Source organism: Balaenoptera physalus (genome assembly GCF_965194825.1).
Source record: "Balaenoptera physalus genome assembly, chromosome: 1".
Classification (NCBI taxonomy): domain Eukaryota; kingdom Metazoa; phylum Chordata; class Mammalia; order Artiodactyla; family Balaenopteridae; genus Balaenoptera; species Balaenoptera physalus.
In genome coordinates this window covers 84611910-84632190 of record NC_138882.1, presented here as the reverse complement: position 1 = coordinate 84632190, position 20281 = coordinate 84611910, and the positions used below count along the sequence as shown (strand labels likewise).

The window sequence follows — 20281 nt, the reverse complement described above, 5'->3', positions numbered from 1 at the left end:
AGTTAAGAATCCGCCTGCCAATGCAGGGGACGCGGGTTCCATCCCTGGTCCAGGAAGATCCCACATGCTGCGGAGCAACTAAGCCTGTGTGCCACAACTACTGAGCCTGCGTGCCACAACTACTGAGCCTGCGTGCACAACTACTGAAGCCCACATGCCTAGAGCCCGTGCTCTGCAACAAGAGAAGCCACTGCAGTGAGAAGCCCGTGCACCGCAAGGAAGAGTAGCCTCCGTTCGACACAACTAGAGAAAGCCCACGTGCAGCAACAAAGACCCAACGCAGCCAAAAATAAATAATAAAATTAATTAATTAAAAAAAAAAGAGAGAGAGAGACGGAGGAACATCCGCATAAATAATTGTAGTCCGTCTGCCTTAGCTTGAGGGGTGGAGGGATGCGCCAGGAAATACGAACATCTTTTTCAGGGGGACCGAATCAGCCCCAGCGACCCAAATTACTAACCCGCAGCCCCCTTAAAACCCAGGAGCAGGGACTTCCCTGGTGGTCCAGTGGCTAAGACTCTGCACTCTCAATGCAGGGGGCCCAGGTTCAATCCCTGGTCAGGGAACTAGATCCCACATGCTGCAACTAAGAGTTCATATGCCACAACTAAAGATCCCGCATGCTGCAACTAAGACCCAATGCTGCCAAATAAATACATATTTTTTAAAAGCTTTAAAAAATAATCCATTTTCCAAAAATAAACAGAGCTATGCCACTTGGCCACGCCCCTTCCTAGGCGGGGCGGGGGGGAGGGGGCTGCGTTTAATAGAGACCAGGCCTTTGCTAAAGCCCCGCCTTCTCCCTAGGGCTCCGCCCTAATCCCGCGCAGGCGTGGCACAAATTTTTCGGCCCCTTAGTGGTGCGACGGATCTGACGCATAACGTAACTGCGTCGACGCCATTTTAGCCGGTCCCTCTCCGTACTGGGTGTGGCGGCCATTTTGTTTTCGACACCGAGCGGGAGTTGACGGCAGCCGCTGTGGTGAAAGGCAGGAAAGGGCAGGCCGGTTAGCAGGCGAACGGGCCAACCGGACAGCCAGCCAACAGCAACGAACTAACATAGCAATCTACCGCTTAACACATCTAACTAACCGCCCACCAAGTTAACCCGAGCCCCTCCACCGTCAGCTTAGATTCGGCCGGCCCCCGGCCCGCCTGCCGCAGCCGTGGTGGCAGCCCCGGGAGGAGCACTGGCGTCCGTTTCCTTCGGTACGTGTTTGTGGTGAGGAGCGCAAGAGTCCTGGGGAACGGAGGGGGTCCGGCGGACGCGGAACGGGAGCTGGCGGGATGTGGAGGCAGACAGGGTGTCCGAGACGGAGGCCCCGGAGGGGGCGGAGCCCCTGAGAGGGAGGCGGGGGAGACCCCGGACTGGAAACTCGCCGCGGGATTGATGGAAAAGGTGGGGATTTGATAGGGTTAAAAAAGAATGTTGTTTGGTGGGTTGAGCAACGTTGGCGGTTCTCACAGGGCTTTGAGAGGGAAGAGAGATCAAAGGAGGACCACACGACTTTAGGGAACGTTGGAAAGTAATGGCGGCTTCAGGGTTAAATTTTGTGGAGCGCTCTCCGGGAGCGAACTCCCAGGTGAATGCCCATTTAGGGAAACCTTGCCTACTCCCTCCCTCCCCCAGCTCCGCAGGCCCTTGCTAAGGCTCCTACTTGATTCTGAAACTGGTATGCTTGTGTCATCTCTCTAGATCAGTGGTTCTCAGTTGTGGCTGCACAAGAGAAGCACCGAGGTAGACTTTTTTTTTTTTTTTTCCCCCTTCGAGGTAGACTTTTTGGGGTTTTTTCCCCTTCTAATTGCTGATCCCCAGACCTCACCGTCAGAGATTGTGCTTTAAATAGTTTGGGCCCAGGCTTCTGTGTTTTGTTGTTTTTTTTAAAAAAAACTTCTTGCAGCCAAGGTTGAGAAGGACCGCTCTAGATGAAAAACCAAACTCTTAACACTTTATTTGACTAGGTCTAAGTCTGCCATTTTGGAGGCTTGGGCAGATATTTTCTGTCCTGTGGCCTTGGAGTTTATTGGTTTGAGGTAGCTAGCTTCTTAAGTTTAAGCACCTGAAATGAGTTTTGGTGTGATCGTCAATAGTCATTGATACAGGCCTTTTCATTCATTTTTGGTTGGGGCCTTTGGCACTTGTTGAAATGAGGTGGTCGTCATTCTCATTTGCTCATTCTGTCCATTGTCCTTTGTAGATTCTCGGGATTTGAAGATGGCTGCACAGTCAGCGCCGAAAGTTGTGCTAAAAAGCACCACCAAGATGTCTCTAAATGAGCGGTGAGGCAGCCAACAGCAACTTCAGCTCGTTCATAAGAAAACATTACTTAAATTGGCCCTGGGGTCCAATGCACAAAAACCGGTTTTAAACTAAATACCAACAGAAGGCTACAGACCTCTGTTCTTAGTTGCATCGTATGTGGTACACAAAACAAATTGGGCGGTTGTTTCAAAACCCCTTATCAGTAGATTTTTATGTTATGCTGTCTGAAATATTTATCTGGTGGGATGTATTTTAAAAAGACTCCTCACACCCTCCCTTTTCTTCACTTTTTTTTTTTTTTTTTTTTTTAACATTGATACAGGGGTGGTGCAGCTCGGTAGCATGGTACCCTAGCTGCAGTAGGCTTGCTGCCCAGTCCAAGGCCAGCAGTGTTGTGTCTGGCCTGTAAGAGGCGGGTAGCAAGCTATGAATATGTCCAAAGGCCCTTGAATATCATTCTTGGGCCTTGTAAGAGGCACTCGCTTTGCTCCATTTCACTTTCTTTCCATTCTGCTTTTAGTTTGTTTTTGCTTTCAATTCTTTTACAATTGAATGTTCTTCTCTTTCATTCCATTAAACTTACCTTGACAGGAATAATAGAAGAGTGTCTTCACAAGCTCTTAAATGATTAAGCTAATCTTAACTTTTTCAGAAATAATCACTTAGAGTCAGAAAAAGTAATCATTTGACACTAAGAAAAGTTAAGGCATTTAAAGGCACTTTCTGTCTCTGAGAGCTTTGTTCATTGAGTGCCTTCGACCAGTGACTTTATTAAGCTGATGTTAGACCACTAAAAGATTTACTTATGTTTGTTTGCCTTTTCTGAAGCATATGTACTTATCTTTATCCCTTAGTAATACACTAATTCTCCATATTCATGTTACTACGTGAACAAATATATGAGAGAATGTGATATGCTCCTATAATTTATGTGGGTGTATCATTTCCATGGGCTTTGAAGGTGCTGTAGTCCTTCCTTATATTTGCCCTTAAAATGCACCCTCAGGTCCCCAAAGGTTTTGGCTTGCTTTGTGTGTCTTTGAAACTACATCTTCTGTCTCTTGTCATCATATCTGCTTATTGCGTGCTTTTCATACTTTCTACCTCTCTAAAAGCCGTTACCTGAGCCCTTGTTATCACTTTTGATTGAATGTGCTACACTTAGCTGCATTTCTAAGTTTCTGATTCTTGCAAGTTTGTGGAAGCAGAGGAGTCTTTAACCCACATCAGCCTTGATCTAAGTGTACCACTTTACTTAAAGTTCGTGGGATCTGGAGCTCCTGGTCTAGCAAGCCATGAAAATGCCAATAAATGTTTTGTAATAAAGCGTTTATTTAAACATCCATTTTGTTCGACCTTGAAGCTTTACTAATATGCTGAAGAACAAACAGCCGATGCCAGTGAATATTCGGGCTTCGATGCAGCAACAACAGCAGCTAGCCAGTGCCAGAAACAGAAGACTGGCCCAGCAGATGGAGAATAGACCCTCTGTCCAGGCAGCATTAAAACTTAAGCAGGTGAGAGAATGGGTCTTAATGCTCCAGAAGCAGCTGGTGATCCCTGTCAGGTAGTCCACTGAGGCTGTCAGGACGCCATGGATAATTACGAGGTGGCTCAGGGCAAAAGCTGAACTTCTCTGGAGGAAAGAGAAGTTCAGAGAATTCTCATTTTGGCAGGTACCAATAAGTAACTTTTTGTTGTCTTTCTCTTTTAGGGAGTTTGCCATCAAGGTGGCCTGTTTCTGTGTTATCAATGAGTATTAATCTCTTTTGTTCTCTGATCCTTTGCCCTTAAAATAGATGCACTGGCTTTTTCCACAAAGAAATTTTGGTTTCTGTTTTAGATGATCTTCAAAAAATCCTTTATTTCTCATTAAATGCTTTACAAATTAGGGAAATGATTTTATTCTTTCTTCCCTAATACACGGAGTCTGAAAGGCCTCTTAGTCAAAGGTTTTCAATGCTAAACAGTAGAAAGAGTGGGGTGACCCTCATCTCCACAACACCTAAAGTTTTGTCAGTAAAGTAGAGCGAGAACACTGAGTAATTAATTTAAGAGTTAGCGGGTTCTCTTTCAAATTTCCAGTAAGAGGTAATCCTATTCAGATCTGAAATAAAACCTGCTCTTTATTATTCATAGACTTTATATGCAAGTCCGGACAGTGGCTGTGGAAGGATATGTCCAAGCTGTGGCTGGGCGTCTGGAGGGCGGTGCCATGCAACTGTAAGGACTTTAACTGGTAGCACTGCATGGCTGTGCATAAAATCAGCAGTTAAATATAACACCCTTCCACCCCCACCCTGAACCACTGGGCTCACTGACCAAAAATAAACAAGGCCTTCTGCTTCAGCTGCCTTAAGCCTTGGAGTGGCTGCATTCATCCCAGACTCAGGAAAGCAGTAAAAGGCGCCACTGTTTTCTAAGAGTAAATATTAAAAATTGTTGAAGACAGGTCTCTGACATATTATTCCAAAGGACCTTTTAATAAGAAGCTTGGAACAGAGGCTGCGCAGAAGAAAGGAGCCTCTAGAGCACTGCTGTCCAATAGAACTTTCCACGGTGTTGGAAATGTTCTGTATCTGTGCTCTCCATACAGTAGCCATTAGCCACATTGACTGTTGCGCACTCAAAATGTGGCTAGTGCCATTGAGGATCTTAAATTTTTATTTTTATTTATTTATTTTTTTACTTGTAATTTAAATTAGCCACATGTGGCTAGTGGTTACCTTAGCATATAGCACAGCTCTAGAGTGGAAACTGAATGATACAGTTGACATCCTTCAGCTTCTTTTCAATGTTAGAGACTAGTATTGGTGGCAAGTAAGGGATGGGAAGGGAGAAGAACTTCTAAGTACTATGCATTCTCCCCTTAAAGCACAGATCTTGGGAGAATGTACCAAGGATGACTAAACACAAGAGACTTGTAGAAAGAAGTCCTGACCTCATGTTGTTCAGAGCCTGCCCCTCTGATTAGAAGCAGTTTATGATCTCATGCTAGAAAGCTAATAATAATAACTCGCAGCATATGGTTGCAGAGAAAATCATTTGTAGTCATTTGTGGGTGAAGCCTGAGGACGCATAATTTATTTTCGTTCATACTGACTTACGGCGTTATAGGAGAACAGGTTTGCTAGGGCTTTGGTGGTGTTCAAGGCTACACGGTCACCCTTTCCTCTGAAGGAATTTTAATTGTCTGAGATGTGGTCTTTGTAGTTTCTCTTTGAGGGACAGATTATTGAAAAATTTCTATCTATGGTATGTCCTTGTTCTCAAATGTGGCCCTGAGTTTTATGATTATAGCTAAACTGTCTTAATTCTAATGCAGGTTTGGCTAGCTTTCTATGGAGATACATTTGAGTTATGTGTTTATTTTGAATTAAAAGTCATTATACTGAATTAATGGAGCTGTTTGCAAAGGTAGACATGGAATTACGGCTATTTAAGATATGTAAGGAAAGGAGATTTGACTTTTTTGTGTTTATTTACATCTTAAGGTAAAAAGTGGACCGTCTGGAGATAGATACTCAGAGGAAAAATGGAACACACTGGCCTCTTTGACTGAGAAATCAAACTTGTTCTTAAGTCACAAGAATTCAAATGAAATTGTAATTTAAACTTTGCCCAGAGTGTGATGAACTTCCTATGGTGTTTGAGTAAGCCTTTGAAGACAGTGGTAGTCCTTGGGCAGGTATGAATCCAGTCCTGTCATTGTCAACTGGTGGTTCAAAAACAGCAGAATCCAGGATTTGAAATACAGTGTTCTTATCAAAACTTATGTTCCAAGTAGTGGTATATGACTTCTGTAGCCAAACTAGTGAGGTAATTTGTGGTGATGCCAATTTCATGGGACCATACTCAAGCTTCTTAGAAGCTCTGGATCAGAATTCTGCTTGTTTTCTACCATGTTCTGAGGCAAAGGCTTGCTTCTGGTTTGGGATCCTTATGACACCCCGTGCAGGTTTATCTCCCGCCACACAGACATCTCACTTGCTTCTTTTTCTCTGCACTTTGAGTTGCTAAATCCCATTGGATTGCTTTTTTGATCTCAATTCCCTAACACCTTTTCTTCCAGAAGAGCTTAAAGCAGCGCCTGGGTAAGAGTAACATCCAGGCACGGTTAGGCCGACCAATAGGGGCCCTGGCCAGGGGAGCAATCGGAGGACGAGGCCTGCCCATTATCCAGAGAGGCTTGCCCAGAGGAGGACTTCGTGGGGGACGTGCCACAAGAACCCTACTTAGGGGCGGGATGTCGCTCCGAGGTCAGTGCTCTGTACCTGATAATTGTCGGGCTACACCCCCTTCCCTTTTCTCTTGGGCTGCTTATGGACACATTTGTTTAACATCTTTAAGCCTGAATTTGTATTAATATAATTAATAACTTCTGAAATCACATATTTTTAATAGTGCTGCATGTTTTTTATCGATACCATTCCTTTTCTGATAATGTGCGATGGTGAGAGGCTAGGACCTGCGTTACAACAGGTAATTCATGTCATCTCCATTCCATTTTAAAACACCCTGCTGCTGCTTGAATCGAAGCACATTCAAGTTCTAGAAATAAGTCAAATCTAAGAAACTTCTTGGCCTGTTGGCCTATATCTTAACTAATCATCTCTGTTCCTGGTTCTAGTGAAATACTCTATTACATCTGGAAAAAAGAGGACAAGTTGACCAATAGCACTTAGCTACTATATGTTACATTTTAGGCACTGTTATACTGTTCTCTATATAGTTCTTGTCCCCTACAAAACTGTATTGAGAGCAGGAACCATATCATTTATTTTTAAATCTACCATAATGCTAGGCACCTACCTGTGATTATTCAATAGATACTCATTAGATGTATGTACTTAACTAATTGACTTAACTCCCAGCTTCTTCCAAAAGTGGATTTGTGGTCAGACTTGTTGAATTGATTGAATAAAGAGCAGCTTAATCTTTTCACACTCAGTGTGCAGCTTGCCCCACCCAACCTGAAAATTAACTGAATTAACTCTCATTTAACCCTCACCGCCTTCCTTTGGTTAGAATCTACTTTGTCTCTCTTGGATTTACCTGCATATACATTGTATGCCTCCTCTCCAAGGTCAAAACCTGCTCCGAGGTGGACGAGCCGTAGCTCCCCGAATGGGCTTAAGAAGAGGTGGTGTTCGAGGTCGTGGAGGTCCTGGGAGAGGGGGCCTAGGGCGTGGAGCTATGGGTCGTGGCGGAATCGGTGGTAGAGGTTAGTCAGCTACCAACTTCAGAGACTAGCTTCCCCTTATTTCTCTCCCTTCAAAACTCAGAGCCACCTTTCTGCACAGCTTTAAGTCATAGGCAGGCTTATTTGTTTGTCTTGTTTGTTTTATGAAACTGGCTTATTTTCTAAATTCACATGCTGGTAATGTGGAGGTATGTCCTGGGTTTTCCAAGAACAGTCAGGTATGTGTTACAGAGCCAGATTATATTCAGACTTATTTCAGGCTCTTGCAAATTTAAATTGTATTGTTAAAAATGACAGAATGGTCAGTTTGGCGTTTTATCTTTTTCTGTCCCTGACCCACCACCACACACCCCACCCCATAGCTCAAAACCCACTTTGAGTCTAAGAAGAGAAAGGAGGGAGATGTACAGAAATGAAGCAGAGTTTAAGAGGATGGTGAGGCTTGGAGCTAGGTATTGACTCTGAAGCCAAGTAAATTCAAGATAAAGTTTGTGTCCATGCGAAACCAGAGATGACTTTTTTTGATCAAAGTAGAAAAAGCAAGATGGTATTGTGTCGGTTAACTAACTGACTCTTGTTGATAATCTTACCTTGAGACTTAGTGATATTTGTCCTGTGACCTCATAGCCCAGACTGGAAGAGAGTTTTTAATGGTGTTGCTGTTAATGCCAAATCCCATGGGAGTTTTCTGGCCTAGAGTTTAGTGGAAAACTCCCAGCAACACCTGTCCAGGAAAAATAAATATATATTCTTGTAGCCCCTGGGTATATTTGCTTTGGTCTTTTTAAAGTGTGTGGTGGGTCTTCCATAATTTATGACCTTGAAGTTGCCAGGGGATAATAACTATTGGGAAAAGAAATTTGATAACCAAGGGCTTGTTTTCTTCTCTCGCATTATATGTTGCTTGGCTTATTGAGTGAAGTACAAGCTAGTTTGGGTTTCAGGATGAAATAGCATGTTTCCAAATTATCTTGACTTGGTTTCTGAGAGAGACATCACAGGGATTGGGCGGGGAGGAGTCTGAAGTAGCTTTTCAGAAAGCTGGGTATGTTTTGTTAAGTGAATTGAAACCACCTCTCAGATAACCATAATTGTTAAAATGTGAATAGAATCGGGAGATAGAAATGGCTGGGACTACTCAAAATGTTTTTCCCCAATTCCCTTCATTGTTCCTATGTCAGAATAACTCCTCAGTCTCCTGACATAGGATCAGTTCATTGGGTTTGATAAATTTGAGGAGACGAGCTAATTTTTCAGAAGGATCTCCAGTAAAGTTTAATTTGAAAACTGTCTAGCTTCACACTCCTGTTTCTCTGTGCCCTTGTTACTTCCTCCCTATCTTACTAAGTGGGATTATCTTTAATGTACTTGTATTTTAATTGTAAACTTATGTAGCGAGTCTCAAATTTTAGTTTCTCTGTCTTAGGAGAGATAAAGAAATTTTTAATTATCAGTTAACTATATTCCCTTACTTTGTTGATAGAATAAAAAAATTTTAAATAGCATTTAGAGATGAGCATGTAATAAGGGATTCATTATGTGTGCTTTCCATGTGTTGCTTTCTACCCAGTATGTTTCCTGTTTTTCCAGATTTCTCCTCTTTTGCCCTGCCCTTCAGCCTTTCTCAGCTAGGCCCCACTGCTCTAAGGGGCATTTACCATAGCACCAATTAAACTTACTTGTAACTGTTTTTCTTTTTTTTCCCTTGGGCCAGGTCGGGGTATGATAGGTCGGGGAAGAGGGGGCTTTGGAGGCAGAGGACGAGGCCGTGGACGAGGGAGAGGTGCCCTTGCTCGCCCTGTACTGACCAAGGAGCAGCTGGACAACCAACTGGATGCGTACATGTCAAAAACGAAAGGACACCTGGATGCGGAGTTGGATGCCTACATGGCTCAAACAGATCCCGAAACCAATGATTGAAGCCTGCCCACCCTCCTGTGAGATTCTTGTTAAAGTCACACATCTGTAAATAACCTTGAGATAACAGATGAGAAGAAACTTGATTGATGCTGGAAGGACCTATCATAATAGGCTATGGACTGACTTGCCACCAGTTTGTGCATTTAGTGTGTTCCTTTTACTTTTTGATACTGTGTTGTATGAAACTCTTTTTTCCTCTGACTTGGGTTTTGTTTTGTTGTTGTTTGGGGTTTTTTTTCCTTTGCCCAGACTTCTCTTTGAACATGACTTTGTTGGCCTTGTGGCTAGTACACCCTCTTCCCCGCTCTGCCTTCCCTCACTTGTCATATGCTTTGACATTCTGACATTTCCTCTGTTCATCTCCCATGAAAAAGTACCAGAAAGAGCCCATCAATGTCCCTCCTTAATGTCTAGGTTTCTGAGTTACAGTTCTGTTCTGCATCATCTTTAAAGAGCCTCTTAAAAGTGTTTAGAAAATCTGGAGCTCAAAAATGCATTCTGCCATGCTGATGTTTTAGTAAAGTAAATTAGGAACTTTGACATAGCTACAGGGCCACCTAACAAGTTACACACGGTAGCAGCTCTGATTTGATTAAAGTTATTACCATGTACATTTACACCACATAACCAGTGTAGTAGGTCAGGTATGTGCACTTTCTACCCTGGAATGAGAATTATAAACTTTTCCTCTTGGCTTTGCATCATGCCCAAAGAGGGTATTTTTGGATTGGCTTACACCTACAAAAGAGTGAGGAAAGCCGTTTGGTTTGGCAGATGCTTCAGAAGGGAAAGGGCTGGAAATTGATGGCAGATATCTGGTGGGAGGGGTCAGAAGATATCCATGCTGAAATGCTATTATCCTTATGTTTATACCAGGCCAATCTTGGGCTTCATTCATTGACTTTGTTTGACCCTTATTCCCCTTGAAGTTTTAATTAAGTTCAGCCATATTCTGTCAACTGTTCCAGTTTCAGTAGAGTCTATTGTTTCTGGTTCATTATAACAAGAAATTGTTCTCTGAAATCCAGTCAGGACTTTCTCTTTATTTGTTGGGCTCTTTGAAATATTATGGCCACTATAACAATATTTTGATATACCCCTTGTAGAGTTGAGAGTCCTTCATAGTTGTATTAAAATTTGGGGTGGGAGGGGGATGTGACTTTGGGGCAGAAAGTGAACAATTTGCCCTCTTTTGAATAATCCCCGAGGTAAGATTAACCACACAGAGTAATGTACCAACACATTTGGTCCATAGGAAGCTCAAACATAATGGTCTCGGGGGCAGTCGAGGACCCTGGCCCTGGTTTCCCTTTTCCCCTGTGCTGTTTAAGGGAAAAGAAGAAGCTAACCACCTCTAATCAAACCAGTTGCCATTGAGCTACCTGGTACCCTAAACTGTTGGGAGGTTGTGTGTGATTGTAGACTGGGAAGGAAATTTTGGCCAGGACAACCTGAACTTGAATCCCATTTGTATGACCTGGGCTACTTAACCTCTGGATTGTGAAGCAAGTTTAGTTGTAGAAGGGAGAGCTTGAAAAGACCATGCGGGGTTAGGACAGAGCCACGCTCACATAACCAATCAGACCTAGTTTTGAAGTGTCTGAACTCTACTTATTCTTAATAGAAGTGGACTGTGAGACTGGAGGTCTTTAGCCCAGACAAGTATTTATAACCTTTAATCGGAAAGAGTGAAAAAGGTATTTTTGTGTGGGCAAGGCCAATTTAAAGGATAGTTCCTTAGATCCCAAACTCCAGTCAGCCACCAACGTTCTTCTGTGGGAGAGGTACTGATTGGCAGTGGGCAGGCTACCCCATGCGAACTTCGCATCCACTGGTAGCCTTTTGTCAGTCATCTTGCAGGGCCTCCAGAATACCTTTGGGAGAAAGGGAGGGAGCTGCAGGGTGAGTGAGTCCTTCTACCCCGGGACGACCCGTCCCTGGGATTTTTTCCCCAGCCCTGTCCTTCCCAAATACTTTGACCCTCCTTCAAGGTAGCTAACAGATACGTGCCCTCAGGATATTTTTAATCTGGTGGCTTTTGGCACCACCCTTCATAATCCACTGAGATCCTCTGTGTAAGAATAAGGAGTGAAAGAGGCACCGGGTTTTTTGTTGTTGTTGTTTTAAATTTATTATTTATTTATTATTTATTTTTGGCTGTGTTGGGTCTTCGTTTCTGTGTGAGGGCTTTCTCTAGTTGTGGCAAGCGGGGGCCACTCTTCATCGCGATGCGCGGGCCTCTCACTGTCGCGGCCTCTCTTGTTGAGAGAGCACAGGCTCCAGACGCGCTGGCTCAGTAGTTGTGGCTCACGGGCCCAGCTGCTCCGCGGCATGTGGTATCCTCCCAGACCAGGGCTCGAACCCGCGTCCCCTGCATTGGCAGGCAGATTCTCAACCACTGCGCCACCAGGGAAGCCCGAGGCACCGGTTTTGAAGCTTATTCAAGGGAAGGGGTAACTAGCCGAGGGAGAGATGGGGAGGGGCCAGCAGTATGAGTCTGGGTCTCACAGTGCCCAATTGCAGTTCCATGGAGCCCACACCAGAGGTCACCCCGTATACTTTTGGCAAGGTTCCAGGCTAAAAGCAAAGTGTTGAGGGAGTCAGGAAATGAGAGGTGAGGGGTGTACTGGGTGGCAGCAAGTGTCTGAGGCCTCCCACCACCGCCAGTCCATCCGCTGATGTAATTCCCTTGTGAGGGAGAGGTCCATTTCAGAACAGAGCTCCTGGATGCCTCGGCCCCTAGGCTAAGGAAGAGAAGCTGGGGCCAGGATACTGGGTCCTTCAGGAAACGGGAACTTCCCGAGGTGCCAGGTGTGCCTTAGCTGCTCACTCTCCTGGGTCAACCTCTTCCAGCTCAGGATTGCCCTGCGCAGGGTGCTTCCAGTCCCACCTCGTCCTGCTGACTCAGTGCTCCTAGTGCCCACAGGTGTCTGTCCAAAAAGACCTGCCCCGTGTCCTCTATGCCCATCTCTTGCACTGGCCCAACTTGCAGGGTAGTGAACTAAGACCAGGTTGGGGCTGCTGTTTCTGGCACCTGTGTGATCTTTACTAACTACGAAAATGTCAAACAGATCTAGTGGTCAGGGGACCCTGAGGCATCCTGGGGAGGAGTGGGGGGGGGGTTACTTTGTGGGTCCCAGTGAAGATGGGCAGTGAGGCAACCACTGGAGCTTAAGGCCCCTTCCCTTTCTGCCTCCTCTATATCCCTCCTACCAGTTGAAGAATTCCTCCCCAACAGTGGGCAAAGGAACTTCCCTACCAGTCATGGACCCTCCAGCTCCACTCACTGCTCACTGCAGTTCCCAGAGTCTCCTTGAGGCCTGCGCCCACTTCTGCCATCCTCGATCCTTCGTGAGTGTCCCGGGTAGAGCAGAGTGGGACAAAGAGAGTCAGCCTGGCTCCTGGGTCAGCCTTTCACTCATTCAGCCACCATCTGCCAAGGGCTTGCCAAACAGACACAAACAAGGCATTGTTTGTTAGAAAGGCATTGGGAGTACAGAGAAGAGATTGATGAGCCAGAATATGAAAGTCAAGGGAAAGTTTAACAGAGAAGGGGGGAAGAATATTCGAAGGAGAGGGAACAAATACAAAGGTGCAGGGAAAGTGTGTTCAGTGGTCCTTCAAAGTAGGGTGGGAGACACAACTGATCAGATTGGGTAGCCTGGAGCCTAATTGTCTGCTAAAGACCTTGGCCTTTATGCTCTGGGTAGTGGGGAGTCATTGAGGACTTTAAGTAGGAGAGTGCCATGGGATGATTTATACAGAATGGTGGCTGGAAGTGAAAACGGGCTAGAGGGAGGACCATGGAGACTGGGAAACTATTAGGTTAGTCTAAAACAAAACAGAGCTGGCCTGAACCTGGGCAGGCCACACCCTCAGCAGTTTCCTAACTATCTGACATCTGGGATGCCTGTCAGCACGAGAGACAGGAGTCAGGGGTGGCCTGAGCAACCACAGTGGAGAAAGCACATGGCATATGCCTCTCCCTGGCCTGCTCTTGTTTGTCTCCTTAGTGTCCCCGTGTGGTGACCCCATGATGCCTGATCTGCCACCCAACCCAGCCTCCACCACAGGTACCCACTCACTATGGCCTCATACCCTGGAAAGAGCTAAGCTTCCAGGCAAGAGGGGCTGGCAGAGGACAGGCCTCCAGCCCCCATAAGTCCAAATGGCAGCACTTTCCTCCCCTCCTCCAGGCCCCCTGCGGCCTTGTCAGGTAGTTTCAGCTAATACCCACCCGCCAGCAGTGAACAGCACCCAGACCAGCACTGTAAATGGGACAGGCCTAGGGGGTGGCTCCTCGAAGGGAGGCAAGGGGCCCAGAGAGGCTGGGACCTGGGAGGAGACCCGGCCTGGCCTGGCCTCTGTGTCCCCTCTCCTCTTCCCGTGGGCTGTTCTGTCCATCCCACTGCAACCCCAGCCCTCCCACTACCTCTCACGCTGATTCTCCAGGCAATGTTGTTACCAAAAGCTCAGCCTCTCTGTACACCGGTGCCAAATCCAATCTCGGAGACAGAGTTTTGGGTGAAATAAAAAAGACAGCTTTACTACTTTGCCAGGCAAAGGGGACACACTGGACTTCTGCCTCACAAAACTATGTGTCCCAACCCAGGAGGATTTGATGAGGGTCTTATATGGTTCAGAGGGGGGTCTCTGCCAAGATTAGGGTGTGAGCAGGACTGGCACTCCCTTAATCTCCTCTCAGGTGGTCGGTCGCCTAATCTTGATGAGCTTCTCTGGTCCCTTTAATCTTGCCTCAGGTGGTTTCTTGGCGACCCCTCCCTTGATTAGCAACTGTTCAAACCTGGAGCTCAGGGAAGGTCATGGAGGCTGAAGTCTTGCCTACAAGAAATGGGGGACGAAAGGGCCTCCATGGCTGGGAGCCCCACAGGGCCCCACTCGGTTTCAATGTGAGAAGGGCAAGGGTGCCCAAGCCTCCAGTTCCCTGGGTTCCGGGCACCTTTAAGGACTAACCTCCTGCTCTCTCCCTCCCCACAAACACACATATAGACACAGTTGTCACAGTGGAGGCATGAGAAATGGAATATTTCCTGCCATATCAGTAAACAAAGGATGTCACAGTCATCAGCTTGCAGCCCTCCAGTGTGAGCTGGTGAGCCTTGAGGGAACTCGGGAAGGAAAGAATACCTGCCATCTAGCAGCCATCAGCCTGCAGCCACTCCCTACGGTGAGCACGGAGGAAACTCAGGATGTGAAAATACAGGGTACTGGCCCCAGATAGCTGAGGTGCATATCAAAGGAATGATTTCAGTGAGCCCAGAACTCTTGCATCTTCCCATACATAGAAAAGCACTAAACTCCTTAACTTGGGATATCTGGTTTTCTTTTTTTTTTAATTTATTTATTTATTTATTTTTTATTATTATTTTTTTTTTGGCTGTGTTGGGTCTTCGTTTCTGTGCGAGGGCTTTCTCTAGTTGCGGCGAGCAGGGGCCACTCTTCATCGCGGTGCGCAGGCCTCTCACTGTTGCGGCCTCTCTTGTTGCGGAGCACAGGCTCCAGATGCGCAGGCTCAGTAGTTGTGGCTCATGGGCCCAGTTGCTCCGCGGCATGTGGGATCTTCCCAGATCAGGGCTCGAACCCGTGTCCCCTGCATTGGCAGGCAGATTCTCAACCACTGCGCCACCAGGGAAGCCCTATCTGGTTTTCTTTAACCATAATCTTTTGATGTTCCCGGCTACCTGCCCTTTGTTGCAAAATATCTGTAGAACTTGGCTCCCCCCTTCGCCTCCTCTGAGCAGTTCTCTCAGGGTTACTTGAGATGCTGCCTCCCGGGCTTGAAGTCCTAAAAATTCCCGCTGAATAAAACATAACTCTCAACTTTTAGGTTGTGTATAATTTTTTAAGTCCACAGGCATATCATCTCGTTTCTGACCCTGAAACTTCCCCAGGCACCACCTCCAGCCTCTTATCAGGAAATCACATCTCCAGACTGCTTATGTTCTGTCTCCAACTTTTAGCTGGTAGTGTTAGGGTTAGAGTAGGATAATCAAACAGTTAGCTCAGAAACCCCATTAGGGGATTGTAGATAGAGAGAAAACTTCAGGGGGGCTTTGGGAGACCACAGTAAGATTAATGATCACTCAAGAAATTAATGGGAAAATCCTGCAACAATGTGGGCTTGCTTGACTCATAAAGCAGAGCAAGTCGTTTAGCATCAAAGCCAGATTGGCTCACTTAACAACAAAACCAAGCTAACTTGATTAGCAACAAAAGCATACAACAGAAGAATGAGACATGCCCCAAAACAATTAAACAATGGTGACATGAGACCACATCCTTCCCAGTGAGCTCAGTAAGTTAATGACCCACAAGACATGTTCTTTGGCCCCTAGGACATGCTCTTTGCACACAAAAAAACAATCATTATGGAAAGGTGAAAGACCCTCATTGTACTGAGACCTGAAATAATTTTTCCAAAGTGCCATGACAGTCCTGGCCTGACCATGTAGGGACAAAACTCCCCTGCCCAAACTGGAGGAGGAGCTGATGATGGAAGCGTGACACCTACTCAAGAAAGACAAAGAAGGTCTTCTCCCCCTCCCCTCTCTTCCTTTGATTAGAAAAATGTAACCCACTAAGTACTCGGGGGAGCACAACGCTCGCCTGCCTGCTTGTTAGCCTCACAAGCATCCTATTCTAATAAATCACTTCTTATCACTTTGCCCCTCACTGAATTCTTTCTGCATTGAGACATAAAGGACCAGAGCTCTTCAGAGCCCCCGGAAACACCACCTATCTGTTTCAGTAGCGCAAGTGGGAGAGGTGTTGCAGGTGACCTCTGGCTGCCCTATTCTCCTGCCTGGGTGGGCTCTCTGACCTTACCACACCCATTCTAGTGACTTGGCCAGGCAGGATGACCCCCGAGAGTGGAGACTGAGGTGAAGGTGACAGCAGTCTACCACCACTAATCCCCAGACAAGGGCCTCTTACTGTGTAGGGCAGGCAGGCCAGTAGACCTGGGGCAGCTATGGCTCCATGAGCCCTCTTTAAAGGATTCTCTTAATTCTCCATTTAGGCTTGACTTATTTAATTTCTTTACCCTTTAGTGTAAGGTGATTATCAATTTAAGATTTAAACACATCTTTGGTGTGATATTATGAGGTATAAGAAATATATATTTGGGGCTTCCCTGGTGGCGCAGTGGATAAGAATCTGCCTGCCATTGCAGGGGACATAAGGTTCGATCCCTGGTCCGGGAAGACCCCACATGCCGCAGAGCAACTAAGCCCGTGCGCCACAACTACTGAGCCTGCGCTCTAGAGCCCGCGAGCCACAACTACTGAAGCCCACGTGCCTAGAGCCCGTGCTCCACAACAAGAGAAGCCACCACCCGCACACCACAACAAAGAGTAGCCCCCGCTCGCTGCGACTAGAGAAAGCCCACGTGCAGCAACAAAGACCCAGCATAGCCAAAAATAAATAAATAAAAATTAAAAAAAAAAAAAAAGAAATATATATTTGGTCGTCAGCCCCAGTTCCTGGCACAGAATTCCTAAAACCCTTAGAATTTCCTGTGATAAGAGCAATAAAGGTGTCTTTTGTTATGTTAATAAGGTGACTTTTGAAAAGCTCCAGGTAACCTAAGGGGGGAGGGGGATAGTTGCCAGGGGAATCAATCAAGTGATTAGAGGGTTGGAAATTCCAGTCCCACCCCCAGACCTCTGGGGAGGGCAGGGAGGCTGGAGATAGAGTTATGTTAATGAGGTGGTTTGGACCTCACCAAAGGATGGGGGCTGATTGCCAGAACCAACCTTGTGATTAGAGGGATGGAATTTTCAATCCCACCCCCCAATCTCCATGGAGGGGAGAGGGGCTGGAGGTTGAGTTCAATCGATGGCCAATGATGCATGCCTATGTAATGAAGACCTCACAAAAACCCAAAAGTGTTGCAGGAAGGGGGACCTCTTTCAGGGCCCGAGAGTGGGCTCTTGTCTTACACTGAGAAATGAATTGTCCAAGGAGACACAGGTGCTGACAAAGCAAGAGACTTTATTGGGAAAGGGCGCCTGGGCAGAGAGCAGCAGGGTAAGGGAAACCAGGAGAACTGCTCTGCCTCGTGGCTCGCAGTCTCAGGTTTTATGGTAATGGAGTTAGTTTCCGCGTTGTCTCCGGCCAATCATTCTGACTCAGGGTCCTTCCTGGTGAGGCGCGTATCTCTCAGCCAAGATGGATTCCAGCGAGGAGGATTCTGGGAGGTTGGTAGGACATATGGACTGGTATCTCCTCTCTCCTTTTGACCTTTCCTGAATTCTTCCGGTTGGTGGGTAGCTTGTTAGTTCCGCATTCCTTAGCAGGACCTCCTGTTTAAGATAATTCATGCAAGTGGTTACTACGGTGCCTGGCCAGGGCGGGTGGTTTCAGTCAGTCTTTCCCCTAACAAAAGGACTGAGAGCTTACTGAGCCTCCTTGACCTTCCCTGAGTTCCAAAATGTAGATTCAAACAGTTGCTTATCAAGGAAGGGCGGGAATGCAGAAATGAAGAAGAAGCAGTCAAAAAACAATAGTGCAGCCATAGGGCAGGGTTCTGGTTCCTCCTCAAGGGATATACATAACAAAATACCTTTGAGTTCTTCTGCTGGAACAAGGCTCCCATCCAGGTGGAGGATGGTGACTTGAGGCTGAGCATAAGACTCCTGGAGCACCATGCTATCACCTCACCACCAACCAATCAGAAGAGAGTCTGCACACAGCAGAAGACAACAAAGACTCTGGACCCCTCCCCAGATGATTCTCCCTTTAAAAACTTCATGGTCAAAGCAGAATCCTCGGAGTTAATCTTTGGACATGAGTCCACCATCTCCCCAGGTTGCCGGCCTCCTGAATAAAGCAAGCTTTCCGGGCTTCCCTGGTGGCGCAGTGGTTGAGAATCTGCCTGCTAATGCAGGGGTCACGGGTTCGAGCCCTGATCTGGGAAGATCCCACATGCGGGAATATCCCACATGCCGCGGAGCGACTAGGCCCGTGAGCCACAATTGCTGAGCCTGCGCGTCTGGAGCCTGTGCTCCGCAACAAGAGAGGCCGAGATAGTGAGAGGCCCGCGCACCGCGATGAAGAGTGGCCCCCGCTCGCCACAACTAGAGAAAACCCTCGCACAGAAACAAAGACCCAACACAGCCAAAAATAAATAAATAAATAAATAAAGCAAGCTTTCCATTCCTACCAGCACTTGTCTCTCTGGTATTGGCTTTGGAGCGGCAAGCGGCCGCACCTGAGTTCAGTAACACTAGGAGGGGGTCGTGGGAACCTCTGACTTATATCCAGTCTGTCAAAAGTACGTGTAACAACCTGAGCTAGTGATAGAGACTGGTGTCTGAAGTGGAAAGAGTGGGGGGTGTGGAGGAGCACTGGTGGCAGTCATAGGAAGATCTTTAACCTGCTGTGGACAAAGAATGTCCTGCCTTTTCAGTAAACAAAGGATGTTGAGGCCATCAAGCCCTCAGCCACTGCAGCTGTGCGAGGGTGCACCCTGAGGGGATTCAGGATGGAGAAAAACAGGATACTGGCCCTATCCTTTGATAGTTAAGGGGTATATCAAAGGAATAATTTCAATAAGCCCAGACTCCTTCATCTTCCCATACATAGAAAAGCGCTAAACTCATTAACCTGAGATGTCTGTTTCTTTAATTAGCCATAATCTTTTGATGTTCCACTAAGTAGGGGTTTTTTGTTTGTTCGTTTGTTTGTTTTTGCAGAAACTCCTATATAGCCTGGTTCCTCCCTTACGTCTTCAGAACAGTCCCTCAGAGCTATCTGAGGAAGCTGTACCTCAGGCTTAAGTCCTCAGTAATGCCCCAAATAAAACATAATTCTCAACTTTTAGGTTGTGCTTTTTTTTTTTTCAGTCGACACTGGAATCTGACGCAACCTCGGGTAGTGTCAGAATTGAGTTAAATTCTCGGACACCCTGCTGGTGTCTGAGAATTGCTTGTTGAAAGTGTGGGGAAACCCACACACACGTTGGCATTGGGTCAAAGAAACCGAAAGACGTGGGGATAAGAGACACACACAGTGAAAAAGCTTATCTGGAAGTGTTGGGTGAAATGAGTTCCCCCAAAATGTTCTGAAGATTTACCCTTTGGATTTTGTGTGTGAAAGCACATCCTCTAAGGGAATTTCATTTCAGAGGGGACACCAGGTCAGCAAATGGAGAAGAGAGAGGAGACGACGGCAAGCTAGACAAGAAAGATAAAAGAGGGGAACAGTCCTCCTCAGCCTCCACCCTCCGACCCCTTTGGGATAAGCAGGAGTCCTGGGGTCTGACCTGATCCTGGTCTGAGGATGGAGGATGTGGAGGTGGTGGATCCCAAGCACCAGTTAAAACAGCAGGGGGCTTCCCTGGTGGCACAGTGGTTAAGACTCTGCGCTCCCAATGCAGGGGACACGTGTTCAATCCCTGGTTAGGGAACTAGATCCCACATGCATGCCGCAACTAAGAGTTTGCATGCCACAACTAAGGAGCCCGTGAGCCACAACGAAGGAGCACACCTGCCGAAACTAAGACCCAGTGCAACCAAATAAATTAAATAAATATTAACCAAAAAATACAGCGGGAATCTCGGGCCTCCTGGCTGCCTACCCCTTCCCCACTCCCACCCCTACTGCCGCCCCTTCAGCTCTGCCATTGAAGCATTGTAGGGCTCCCCAGACAAAGTTCTCACCTCCCAGAAATCAGGGTAGACCAGGCAATACCCAGCCCTTACCTGGACCTGACAGAGGCCCGAAGAAGTCTGACTCTCGGGTCCCCCCATAGTTAAAGCTGCCACCAGACACCACTCTGTGCCCCACTCCAAACAGGAAGGACCCGCTGACAGCCCTGAGCACCCTCCTGCCACACTCGGGCGCCACGTGGGATGTCGGGGTGCTGCCAGCC

General features: G+C 46.7%; 1 protein-coding gene and 2 long non-coding RNA genes across 12 annotated transcripts in view; 2 read left to right on the top strand and 1 right to left on the bottom strand.

Annotated features, from left to right (window-relative positions):
- Positions 1-11537, top strand: part of LOC309648206 — an 80262-nt gene extending 68725 nt beyond the window's left edge. The window contains exon 2 of the long non-coding RNA XR_014256523.1: positions 11483-11537. This is a non-coding gene — a long non-coding RNA (uncharacterized lncRNA). The remainder of the gene's footprint in view (positions 1-11482) is intronic.
- Positions 907-9588, top strand: CHTOP (chromatin target of PRMT1). 10 transcript variants are annotated; one of them, XM_082436123.1, is made up of 8 exons: positions 917-1210; positions 1698-1739; positions 2200-2281; positions 3628-3781; positions 4404-4487; positions 6337-6523; positions 7351-7488; positions 9182-9588. In XM_082436123.1, exons 3-8 carry the CDS (start codon positions 2217-2219, stop codon positions 9385-9387), a joined length of 834 nt encoding a protein of 277 aa, XP_082292249.1. In that variant the 5' UTR covers positions 917-1210; positions 1698-1739; positions 2200-2216; the 3' UTR covers positions 9388-9588. The 10 variants fall into 10 exon arrangements, with proteins under 10 accessions (XP_082292255.1, XP_082292254.1, XP_082292249.1 ...); XM_082436129.1 differs by lacking the exon at positions 1698-1739 and having other exon boundaries at positions 907-1210; positions 7293-7488; positions 9182-9321; XM_082436125.1 differs by lacking the exon at positions 1698-1739 and having other exon boundaries at positions 918-1210; positions 6340-6523.
- Positions 11538-14732: 3195 nt separating the features above from the next.
- LOC309648209 lies at positions 14733-20105 on the bottom strand. Its single transcript, XR_014256529.1, has 2 exons — positions 18572-20105; positions 14733-18256 (listed from the first exon to the last, which is right to left on the bottom strand). It is a non-coding gene; the product is annotated as an uncharacterized lncRNA (long non-coding RNA).
- Between the last annotated feature and the right edge of the window lie 176 nt (positions 20106-20281).